The sequence below is a fragment of the Saccostrea cucullata genome, unplaced genomic scaffold (assembly GCF_032062105.1).
Source record: "Saccostrea cucullata isolate Sc308-1 unplaced genomic scaffold, CSIRO_AGI_Scuc_v1 ctg7127, whole genome shotgun sequence".
Taxonomy (NCBI): Eukaryota; Metazoa; Mollusca; class Bivalvia; order Ostreida; family Ostreidae; genus Saccostrea; species Saccostrea cuccullata.
This window is the reverse complement of record NW_026938743.1, coordinates 12,007-24,543: the sequence shown is the minus strand read 5'-3', so window position 1 is coordinate 24,543 and position 12,537 is coordinate 12,007. Positions and strand designations below refer to the sequence as shown.

At 34.3% G+C, this 12,537-nt stretch overlaps 1 protein-coding gene and 1 long non-coding RNA gene across 2 annotated transcripts in view; one reads left to right on the top strand and one right to left on the bottom strand.

Moving 5' to 3' along the window:
* The window catches only part of LOC134251125 (uncharacterized), a 33,468-nt gene extending 21,381 nt beyond the window's left edge, over positions 1-12,087 (bottom strand). Inside the window, exon 1 of the long non-coding RNA XR_009988674.1 lies at positions 12,040-12,087. This is a non-coding gene — a long non-coding RNA (uncharacterized LOC134251125). The remainder of the gene's footprint in view (positions 1-12,039) is intronic.
* Positions 2,048-3,136, top strand: LOC134251124 (taste receptor type 1 member 1-like). The gene is made up of 3 exons (XM_062733484.1): positions 2,048-2,203; positions 2,483-2,581; positions 2,925-3,136. Exons 1-3 carry the CDS (start codon positions 2,131-2,133, stop codon positions 3,134-3,136), a joined length of 384 nt encoding a protein of 127 aa, XP_062589468.1. The 5' UTR covers positions 2,048-2,130.
* Positions 12,088-12,537: the final 450 nt, after the last annotated feature.

Here is a 12,537-nt window from a genome sequence, read left to right as displayed (position 1 = left end):
TTCTTGGATTCCAACAACTTTGACCCTTTGACCTTGTATTTGACCTACTTCTTAAAAACTTTAACCTTTGCCGCAAGTTTTGAACGGTTCGGGCAAGGGATTTTATACTTCGCCAATGCAAACATGTAGATTCTGTGGCAAGAATTTTCATTGGATATAAAGAACTTTAACCTTTTGACCTTGACCTTGGAGTTTGACAAACTTTTTAAAAACTTTAACCTTGGCCATAACTTTTGAACGGTTTGGGCAAGGGCTTTCATACTTCACCTATATAATATTTGTAGCAAGACCTTTTTAAAAAAAAACTAAAAAACTTTGACCCTTTGACCTTGGATTTGACCTACTTTTCAAAAACTTATCCTTGACCATAACTTTTGAACAGGTGGTGCTAGGGCTTTCATATTTCACAATCGTATTTCTTGTGAGATGGCCCTACTTTGGGTACCAATATACATGTACTAGTATTTAATTTGCATTTAAGAAAAGTTTAATCTTCGTTATTTTGCCATACGGGGTCAACAGTGTTTTACTTCCTTTTAACTTTTGATTTAGACGAGATAGGGCTTTCATGTTTGACATGTGTATTACCTGTGACAAGATTTTATAGAATATGTCATAAAAAATGAAATTCACCCAAAAAGACACCAAAAGCGTTGGACAACACTTCTTTGAATTTGCTTGTTTTCTTAGAGATTAATGCATGATTCAGTACTTGTAAGCTACTTGAGGAAAACCAAACACAAGACATTTTTGCACACAACTCATTAATTTAATAGACCCTCTTTTCAGATTAAAAAAAATCTTCTTGGATAATTTTTTTTTAAACTTAAACAAACTTATAACAACACTTTTAACAAAATGTTAGGTAGAATGGCAATTTCTATCAGATTTTATTTACTAAGCTAATTTCGGACATAATTTAATAATTCAGACTGAATGCAAGGGAAATCTTTATTATTACATAAATACCTACTTTCTGTCCAGTAGAAATTCATTTTTAATAAAAAATATTTTAAAGGCTTTTTGTTACGCTCTGAATGGTACAAACAGTTGATTTCTTCTTCCTGTTTTTCTCAACTTATTTCCTTTCCAGCGATTAAAATTGTTTTTTTTATGTAAATCGGGAAATCTTTTTCAAGGAAAACGCAAAAGAGATTTTTTCTCATACAGGTAACACATTAATTTTGAATACAGTGGCTATTATTACATGCCTTGCACTTGTTTTTTTTATTTTTTTTTTTTATTTTTTTTTTTATTTATTTATTTTTTTGCCAATGTCTTTAGTATTCAAATGAAAACCTAGATAGTTAACCCTTTAGATTTCTTCGTATTTCTAAAACCGATCTAACTTGATCGAAGCTTGATAGTAGCCTTCCATCCCTATTTTTCACCCAGTCAAATTCTTCATAGAGTAGGAAACTCTTACCTAGAATTATATTTAAATTGAATCAAGTTATAGTACCAAAGGATACAAAAAGGGGTCAACATTAGGAGACGGCGGAAAGGATAAAAAATGTAAAGACAATGAAACCTATGGAGATAACGAATAGTATTCAAGAGCAAACTCCATAAAACAATTATACAAAATAGGAGCAGAGAAACACGGACCTCAAAAACATTTAAAGGGGAATCAGGTGCCATGGAAGAATTAGCATGTCGCTCGTACTGTCGTCTATAGGTTTCTTCTGCAAGAGCTTTTATATTTTTAACAATACATTATTTTTTGTTTATGGAACTATTTTGGGTTTATTGTATGATGACGAGATGATGCCACGGCGATGGTACGATGGAGTAATATTATGCATCGTTTCATAGTCATAGCACCATCGTGATATCATCATCCTCACTGCATCATCGCGTTATACAAACTGTGACCCAAACCACCATGGAGCGATGTTGCACTAATCAACCTTACTTGGTCTATTCACATTATATACATGTAGTTTTGTCATGTTCAATTTTTTTCCCAGATAGACCTACAATTCCTTATATTGAGTGTGATTTCTGTGAACACATTTTATTTCTCCTGCCACCTGAGTTCCGGGTGATGTAAGTTTTGCTGGTTTATTCACTTTAAATTCCTCCACAAGTTATGGCGAATGTAATGGTAAAGTCTCAACATCGTCTGTTATGGAACTGGAAGCAGTGAAATGGGCAATACGGCGACTGAATGACAACAATTACATTTCGGGAGTCAAAATAGGTACTATTTTAACAATTGCAATTTTAATAGAGATCATTCCCTTATGTTATTTTATTTATTCTCTGTTTATAAAAAAAAACAACAAAATCAATCATCACAGATTATTCTGTGTTTTTTGAAAAAGCTATCAAACTTAATGTTCGCCAGAACAAAAATAAATCATATTGCACCACGCAGATGGATCATACACGATCATTTATGTCTGTTGTCTGGAAAGTGCCTCTTGCTTATATATCAATTAATTTTAATATAGTTACATTCATTTATCATACTTTCTAGGATTGATTGCGTACCCTACATGTCAATCAGAACAGCTGTCCGGGTACAGAGCGATGGAGATCGCTACAGCAATTAAGGAGAAATCTCAAAACATCCTAGGTAGGAAAAAGAAGCAGACCTTGGTTATCTTGGTTTTACAAGTACATCAAGGTTTTTCCTGTTTAAATTAAGCAAAAGTTTTACTGAAAAGTAGCTATTCCCACAAAAGTAGAATGAAATTGTAATTGCCCTCAAATTTAGAAGTATTTGTAATTAAGGTTAAGTCATATATAGGTGTATAACAGTAGAAAATCATGTTTTTCTGGCTTGTATCCGATTTGATGTTGCTATCAATTAATGTATTGGTCACATTTTTTGCCATATGCCCTACAGTATTAACAATTGAAATAGTCAATGCGATCTACAAAAACTTTATTGGTGAATAACAGAATCATCTTCACAGGCATCATTGGTGCAACAAGGAGTTCTGAATCAGAATCCGTGGCTACTATTCTATCCAGACTTCCTGTCACAATCTCGCCCCCGATGACGTCATATTCCTCAACGTGCGTGTCTTTGAGTGATAAAACCAGATTTCCGAATTTCTTCAGAACGATTTATTCAGATCATATACAAATAGAGGTGGGGTTTAAAAATGTATACTTTAAATTTTGATGATTATGGATTTTATAGGGATAAACGTTATGAAATTCATATAATATTCCATCGAAATTCAAACGGCAAAAGCAAGTCACAATGCATGTTTTGCTCATTTGATGTATCTATCATTTTCAATAATTGCTTTAAGGTCAAGATCTAGTAAATAACTTTATACTAATTTTTTGGTGCTAGATCCATTATGACGTCATAATCAATTTCAACTTTCTTTTTCCCGTACTTTACAGCTTTAGCAGAATTATATAGAAAATAGGGTATTTTCATGACATTCAATTTGAAATCATATGAAAAGTAAACCGGATACCTATATTAAATTTGATATTGATTTAAAGAAGAGGCCATGAACTTACTAATTACCGTTTTCTGAGAGACTGTAGGCAACCTGGATACATTTCCTTTGTCGAATATGAAAAAACTCCGGTTCAATATTCATGTCTGGTTTTCTTTATTTTCATTGAAAATGACAGTTAAAAATACAGTTTTTCATCTTGTTTACCTGCAAATTATGCCCCGAAACACATTATTTGACCAAGCTAAAGTTGTAAAGCAATAATAAAGGAATGTGTAGTATGGTGTCCGGATAGGCCCATTTGCGTTAGCGCTACATCGCGTTCAGATAAACGCGACGTCGCACTAACACACAACACGCCTGTCGCGCTAACGCAACTTTGCACAACACGCTGTCGCGCTTACGCACAACACACCGTCGCGCTAACACAACTTTGCACAAAACGCCGTCGCGCTAACACAACTTTGCACAACACGCCGTCGCGCTAACGCAACTTTGCAAGTTTCACAGTCTAGTAGGAAGTCGAGTACGGAAATAAGCATGCTGATTGCAATTAACGTGTTCATCACTTTAAAAAATGATACATTTTATGCATAATGTGGTTGATTTTTACTAAATAAATAATATTCTTATACATAAAATCATAAAAAAAGTTATTTTATGGAAGTTTTCACCAGAAAAACGTAACAAAATAGGTGGTGAAACATCCCGATCCCAATTAAATTTCAGAAACCTTGTTTGTCGAAATAATAATTTTTATCTGAATATCACAAAATTTTACAATTATTTTTCAATGTTTTACACATTATTTTTTATTAAATTTTAATGATATGTATAATTCTCGACCCATAATATATTCTGATCTAAAGCATATTAAATAATTTCTTACTATTATATAAAAAAAACTATTATCGAGTCTTAAGAGATTATAGTAATCTGTTAAAATAAGCAAACAAATTGTTAAAATATAATTTTTAATTTAACTTTGTTTTATTATGATATATTAGTTATTTAAAATATAAAAAAAATCATTTACAGACAATAAATAACTTAAAATCATTAGAGTTCTGTAGGGTTCTCTGGGTTCTCTGTTTAGTAGTACCCTGCGCAGTCTTATATTTCCGTACACGACTTCTTACTAGACTGTGAAACTTGCAAAATTGCGTTAGCGCGACGGCGTGTTGTGCAAAGTTGTGTTAGCGCGACGGCGTGTTGTGCAAAATGTGACGTTAGCGCGACGGTGTGTTGTGTGTTAGCGCGACGGCGTGTTGTGCAAAGTTGCGTTAGCCCGACGGCGTGTTGTGCAAAGTTGTGTTAGCGCGACGGCGTGTTGTGCAAAGTTGTGTCAGTGCGACGGTGTGTTGTATGTTAGCGCGACGGTGTGTTGTGCAAAGTTGTGTTAGTGCGACGGTGTGTTGTATGTTTGCGCGACGGCGTATAGTACAGTGTTGCTTTGGCGCGACGGCGTGTTGTGTGTTAGCGCGACGGCGTGTTGTGCAAAGTTGCGTTGACGCGACGGCGTGTTGTGTATTAGCGCGACGGCGTGTTGTGCAAAGTTGCGTTAGCGCGACGGCGTGTTGTGTGTTAGCGCGATTTCACGTTTATCTGAACGCGATGTCTCGCTAACGCAAATGGCCCTATCCGTACAAGCACCATAGTGTATACTTGAACATGACATCTCGCGCATTGATTCGGTAAGATTTTGAAATGCTTTGTTTTTATTGTTTAAGTGTTTTAATCATTGTGGGTTGGTAAGTTTTATTGAAATTTTTGATTTCAAATGGACGACTTACCGTATAAGGGAAAATTTTAGCAAGACTCAAATTTAGCGATTTCGTCTTAAAAATTGGTTTTCAATTTTTAGCGAGAAGTAATTTTAATTGTTTGAAAAGAAGCTATAGCAAACAAATTTTAGTGATATTCAATTTTAGCGATCTCAGAACCCTCGCTAATAAAGCTAAAATACAAGAGGCCATGGGCCACATCGCTCACCTGAGCACTGTAGCTTGGATAAAACAGAAATTAGTTTATTATTGAAAAGTTTAAACCCAAAAGTGATCCCAACCAATCCATATCATGATCAGCCACTGTAGCCCCGCCCTACCCTTGGGGGTCATAATTTAAAAAAAGAATGTATATCTACACTACCTAGGGATGCTCTCATATAAGTTTCATCTTTCCTGGCAGAGTGGTTCTTGAGAAAAAGATTTTTAAAACATTTTGTGGCCTGTCCTATCTCCAAGGGTCATGATTTGAACAAACTTGGATCTTCACTACCTGAGGATGCTTCCCTATAAGTTTCATCTTACCTGGCAGAGTGGTTCCTATATATTTCTATTTTTAACTTTGAGCGGCCATTGTGGCCATGACCTACCCTTGGTGGTCATGATTTGAACAAACGTAAATCTATACTTCCTGAGGATGCTTCAATATACATGTACCTTTAATATTTCCTGGCACAGTGGTTAAAGAAGAAGATTTTTAAAGGAATTTTCTGATATATTTTTATGTTAAACTTTGAGCGGCCATTGAGGCCCCGCCCTACCCCCGGGGGTCATGATTTGAAACAAACTTCAATCTACAGTCCCAAATGCTTCCCTATAAGTTTCAACTTTCCTGGCATAGTGGTTCTTTAGAAGAAGATTTTTAAAGAATTTTCACATATATTTCCTGGCACTGTGGTTCTGGAGAAGAAGATTTTAAAAAGATGCCATTAATTTTTCATTTATTCATAATTATCTCCCCTTGGAAGAGGGTTTGGCCCTTTATTTGAATAAACTTGAATCCCCTTCACCCAAGGATACTTTGTGGCAAGTTTGGTTGAAATTGTTCCAGTGGTTCTTGAGAAAAAGATGAAAATGTGAAAAGTTTACGACGACAACGCCAACGACAACAACGGCAGACGACGAACAAATTTTGATCAGACAAAACATCATCGTTAAAATGTCATGTCCATTTATACGGTAGTTCATATTACTGGTGACTTTAATTATTTGAATTCCTAAAAATGTAGTTTTTAGGTTTTTATTCTTCTAAGATACGTTTTTCAGAGTAATAAGTGAAAAAGGTGAAAAACAGATTATTTTCAAATGTTCACAAATTAAATTCGCAATTATCTGTCTATTTAGATACCGATTATACTGATGGAGTTTCTTGAAAAAAAATTGTACATTTACGTGGAAATATTTGTTTGCGAAAATATTGGAGAATAAAAAACTTTAATTGTATATATTCCCTATATAATCTATACAAGCGCAAACAGTTCGTTACACTACATATTCACTGGATTTGAGGCCGTATTCACCGGAGGGTAATTGCGCGTGCGGCGGCATTGTGACGTCAGAATCAACCTCTCAAAAAACGTTGTAAACGGCTGTAGCGAGCTACATATCGTATATCGGAGCAGGAAAAATATTATACAAACCTATTGAAGGATTATTTTTAAACATTTGGACATTCTACACAGCGAAATTCGGAAAAGAATACACGGAAAAGACAAACCGTAATCTAGACTTTTTTTTATCAACGACGGAAGTTCGTTAATGAAAATAGTGTCGTCATTCAGCCTTCAATGTATTATTTATTCAAATTCGGACTATATGATAAAACAATTATGGACTCTTTTGGTGTTGAATATGGTTTGTTATTCACCAGGCTTCGCCTCGGTCAATATGAATTTTTATGTGTTTTTTTTAGAAAGGTATTTGTAAAAGAACGAATCCTGATTATTCTAATTACGGTATCTGGTATATTACGTAAATAATATATTTAATTGGAAAAAGGTCCGTTCTATTAATTGTTTTCCCTATCTGTTTATATATTTTCATGACATATAATAAAAAAAAAAGAATAATTGTGTTTTATGTTAATTGCCTAATATGTATAAATTATATGTTCCATGTTATCATATCAAATGATGATACTTAATTGTAAAAGGGAACACAAAAAAATTGTGACCGGTATATTTTTTATGGATCGGAATATTATATTATTGATAAAAAATTTTGTACATATCTTTATTTAGGGAATAACTATCTTCTAATTTGGATGTTTGCGACCGTTAAATCAGCATTAACGGTCGCAAATGCCCAATTAGAAGATAGTTATTCCCATTCTAATGCAATCCATGTATTGTTTTTGTTGTTTACGTCTTATTTTGTTGAGTTTTATTACATGAAATACGTCATGGGGCATTGTGTTTTTGCGTCGCTCTATTATGACGTCACAATGAAAAATCTTTCACGCTCGTTAATGCTCGTTTTACTGCTTCAAACATCAGTGCATTAGCCAATCAAAACGTGTTTTACTAAACAATTGCATTAGAGTACGCAATTTGTATATTCCAGGACATTCCAAATATCACCAATACTCCATATTAATCTTCTAAAGGTGTCGTAATGATAAATATATAAATCTACAGCTGTGTTTTCCATCAGCTGTGTTTTCCATCGTACTGCCGTCCCGTGGGGATCCGGGTTGGAATAGGTCCTCAGTACCCCCTTGCTTGTCGTAAAAGGCGACTAAATGGGGCGGTCTTTCGGATGAGACCGTATAAACCGATGCCCCGTGTCACAGCAGGTGTGGCACGATAAAGATCCCTCCCTGCTCAAAGGCCGTAAGTGCCGAGCATAGGCCTAAATTTGCAGCCCTTCATCGGCTATGGTGACGTCTCCATATCAGTGAAATATTCTGGAGAGGGACGTTAAACAGTATATAATCAATCAATCAATCCATCATACTGCCGGGAATACCCGCTACACAACGTTTACAATAGGACTCTTAGGGATACATGTATTTCAAAAGAAAGTTTTTGCTGTAAGTCGCTTCTGACAATTAATATTAAACTATTCCTGGACGTTCAACTTATCAAACTGAATTAATTGCTTACTTAAAGCTTAACACGATTCGAAAAAATATTGTGTCTGCCATTTTCTATTGGATTCTTGCTACATACGAAGACCCCTATAAAAAGGACCTGACCTAGTCACAGTTCAGTCGACACCGGTGTAGATTAACGTACAGCTATTCAAGAACACACTTGACTCGGTAGCAACAAAAAACAAGTGTAATACTTCTTGTAACAGAAAGGTAAGAAACCAAAGAAACATATCAAAGTTTCACAGGTCAGTGCAGTAACTATACAAACAAACACAAATACGCGTACCTGCAATAAATTGTTAACAAAGGTAAAGCAAGATAACCAGCTTGTACGTGGATCTCCATTCCACATTGATACACATGACAAAAACACAATCAAAAATACTTAAAGAATGATGTATGCGTATTTAAGAGTCGAGTTCAGGTTCAAATAGAGATTAATGTTACACAAATAATAGAAATTGTATTGAGTTTATATCTCTTTAATTTATATGCTGCGTATAAAATAAACTAAATTAATAAAATACAAAATAATATCTGCGCCAAGCGTCCATATTTTGACAAAATTTAGCTTTTTGCCATTTTGAACATGTGTTGACGTACATGAACATGTACGTACTGACACCAGTTTAGAGCACGAGTATACCAAGGTACGTACATGCACTATCAGTGCAAAATGTACAAGTCATTTGTAAACTTTAGATGTACAAATTTTAAAAGCAGTCGGTTCTACAGGCTGTTATTGGCCATCATACCACACTGCTCAACGCGTTATCGGCTACTCGGTTGTTATCGGACACTCGGTTGATAACAATTTTTGACAGGTTAGTAATTTATTTTAAATAAACTCTGCTAAAATAGAAACAGGGAATATTCATTGTGCTTTTTGTAAACAGAAATGAGTACGGATACAAAATAAAGCCTCGATACGCATTAGTATAGCATTTGTTATAGCCTTTAGAAGACTATAAAAGTAAAATTTGTTTTATTTTGCAAGTTTTTCTCCGATTGTTGTAAATGGCCTTTTTCTTCAAAATCCTTATAGTTACCTTGCGTCACTGATTGTCCACAAGAAGACTTCCACAGAATCTTGCAAATATGTAATTAAAGAGCAAAAATTGCCCAATTTTAACTTTCAGTATGTTATCGGAAATGCGGTTGAATAATGCACTTTGTTATCGGATAACTCGGTTTTGGTTATCGGAAACAAAGGTTGTCATAGATTAGGGAAAACACAAAGAAACGACAGATATCCGTATGAAACCTAAATATTTAAAGTGACTGGCACGAATTTCTAATTTTTGGCTATAATTTGCCTCCAAATTATTTTATTATTATCCTTTTAAAAAATGAGTGCATTTTTGGCATTTCTCACTGAATTCTTCATGATTTTGACCTCTTCGAAAATATGGTATACAATTGTAAGTTTTAAATTATATTTCAAGGTACCGAGGTCGCCCGCGTGGCGCAGTGGTTTAAGTGCCTGCTTCTAGAGCCGCCAAGTAAGGCGGGAGTCGATCCTTACGTCGCGGGTTCATATTCCACAGTGGGTGCTGGCACAAAAACACCCCGCACTGATCAATAGCCCTAGGTGCTGAGTATATAACAAATTTTGAAGCTCTCCGCCGGCAAGTGATGGCGTCTCCATATGACTGGAACATTCTCAAGAGGGCGTTAAACAACATACAATCAAGGTGCTGAGCGCATGGCGAAGGAACTGTTGCTACCCATTTTTATCGAATAAGATCAGTCGCCGCCGAGAATCAAATTCACAGCCTTTAGAACACGAATACGTTTATAAGTTTGGCATATACATGTAAAGCAATTAAAGAATTTAAACTTAAGGGTGGTTAGATGAATTTCCAAATAAGGGGTTAGACCAAAATATATGACATAGAATTCAAAATTGTATGGTAAAAGAGATTGACTTTAAAAGATTCCAAAAACATAAACACGGATCTCTAAATCACCGGAGGTTGTTTAACGTACCAAGAAGGAATAAGAACCCTTCTGATGAACGGTCGTATCACGCAGTGTGCTCAAATTCAATGTGTAGATAGAGCTAAATGCTCGGATGCAGGGTGTGTGTGGCTGACATAGATTTTGCACTGCTTTTGGATGTTTGCTAAAGCAAAAAATCTCTGGCACTGACCCCCCCCTATTGCAATTGAAAACGCAAATAACTGTTTGTAGAAAAAGTTAAACATACGATGAACTGAAGTGTATCAATCAGCACCCCTTCCTCCTGAATACTAGTAGGTATTTTTAGCGTTTGGAAATTGAGTTATATATCTTTTTAAATTCAAGTATTTCTAACACAATAAAATTCCAGTCGGATCCCTTAGTTTTATGTATTATTATTTTTTTTTAATATTTTTTTTGGACCATGCTTTTTTGTTAAAGGATAGTCTCTTTAATCTACTACATATCCAAATTACATTGTATAAGAAAGAATTAAGAATTATTATTCTTTAATGTTGACAGCTGTCTGATTGACGTAAAATCACATTATCAAGTATTTCAAAAGTCCTACCTGGTATAAACTGGGTGATTCTATTTTAACCTTCTAAAAATATGTTAAGGTTCTTCTGGGAGCAACATAAGTCCTGACGTCACAGTCACTTGTTTCATATACGGGCCACACCTGCTATATGTGTAACTGTGACGTGATAATAAATTGACATTACTAGACAAAAAAATTAGTTCCCCGGGGATCATAGGGTTATTGAACATTTTTTTTTAAATTCACGTATCCGGTATATGGGAAGTCTAAAGCAAATTTTTTATGATTAATTAAACATATTATATTTACGTCTGAAACCGCCTGAAGCGGTTACCAAGAGGTTATCTTGAATTGAAAACGAGAAAAATGATTGAACAGGTGAGTAGTTCTCTTATAAATTTTATCTATATACATTCATATCAAAACAAACTTTTACTTTTGCTATTTTCAAGGACTGGCAGATTATAATGGACCTTTTCCAATCCATTTATGAAGCTAAAGGAAACTTTTTAACCTGGGTTTCCGATAACATACACCCGTCAAAAACCGAAGTATCCGGCAACATCAACCGTGTTGCCGATAACATGTTTTCAACTAACGAGACATTTTAAACGATTTTAATCATCTCAGTTTGCTGATCTAAAGGTATCTGATTGTCCATATAATAAATAGACAAGTTTCTTTGATAGAATAAAGTATTTTTTAATTCTACAGAAGTAAAAATGTGATGACATATTCCAAATTTTTTGTAAAATATCATTTGAAAGAGCTGTAGATCTTTTGAAAGAGAGTGATATGGTTTGTGCTTTCTGCTGCTGAAAATATAATCAATTATTTGTCATAGATCACAAACTTTGTTTGCTGAAATAAAAATTTAACGTTGAAATATGAAATTTAGAATTACATACAATTTCTGAACATTGCTCTTCTTGCACCGAGTGTCCGCTAACAACCGAGTAGCCGATAACGCGTTGAGCAGTGTGCATACTGCAGTGACCAAAATCGTATCCTTTAATTAAATTATTTTTTTTTTCTGTTCTTATATTGCACTTTTCCTCACAATAAATTCACATAAGAGTCAAAAACGGAATTGTACATATAAACATCCTTACATGCATGGCTTAATACTAGTATATGAACTTTTATTTTAGACATAAAATAGCAAAATTTCTTTTTTTCATGAAAGGTTAATGAAAAAAATATAAGCTGAAAAAAGAAACGTTAGATTACCTGTAGATTCTTCCTAGAAGGTCCCAGAAATCTTTTTAAATTCCAAAAATAGCTGAAAAAAATCCACGATCTAAAATAAAACATTTATTGATTCCACTCTATTTTAAAATAATAGCTTCTCTGTTTTCAAACTAAGAAAAAGAAAAAGGAAAATACTTTTTCCTACTTTTATGAGCAAGTATTGCAAAAATGGAGCTTGAAATAATATAAAAACATAATTAAGGCAGAAGTTTTTAAGGATTACTTGGTTCTTTTTAAAAACATGGAATTTTCCACCTAAAAATAGCTAATCATTTCGGGAACAAAAGACTGGCGAATGCTTTCAGATCATAAGCTATATCAAACCAAACATAAGATTATATAAATAATGTAACATCAAATTTCAGCTTGAAACATGGATACACATACAACTTAAAATGATACATTGGTCAATAGATTTTTCTACACGTCTAAATCAACCAAACATATTTCCAAAAATAACTAAAAAAAATCCTTGTT

What these genes read in the sequence shown, in the direction of transcription:
- LOC134251124 (XM_062733484.1), top strand. Translation starts at nt 2,131, where the DNA reads ATGGAACTGGAAGCAGTGAAATGGGCAATACGGCGACTGAATGACAAC. An exon ending in CATTTCGGGAGTCAAAATAG is followed by an intron (nt 2,204 to 2,482) that starts GTACTATTTTAA and finishes CATACTTTCTAG; the next exon opens with GATTGATTGCGTACCCTACA. An exon ending in GAAATCTCAAAACATCCTAG is followed by an intron (nt 2,582 to 2,924) that starts GTAGGAAAAAGA and finishes TCATCTTCACAG; the next exon opens with GCATCATTGGTGCAACAAGG.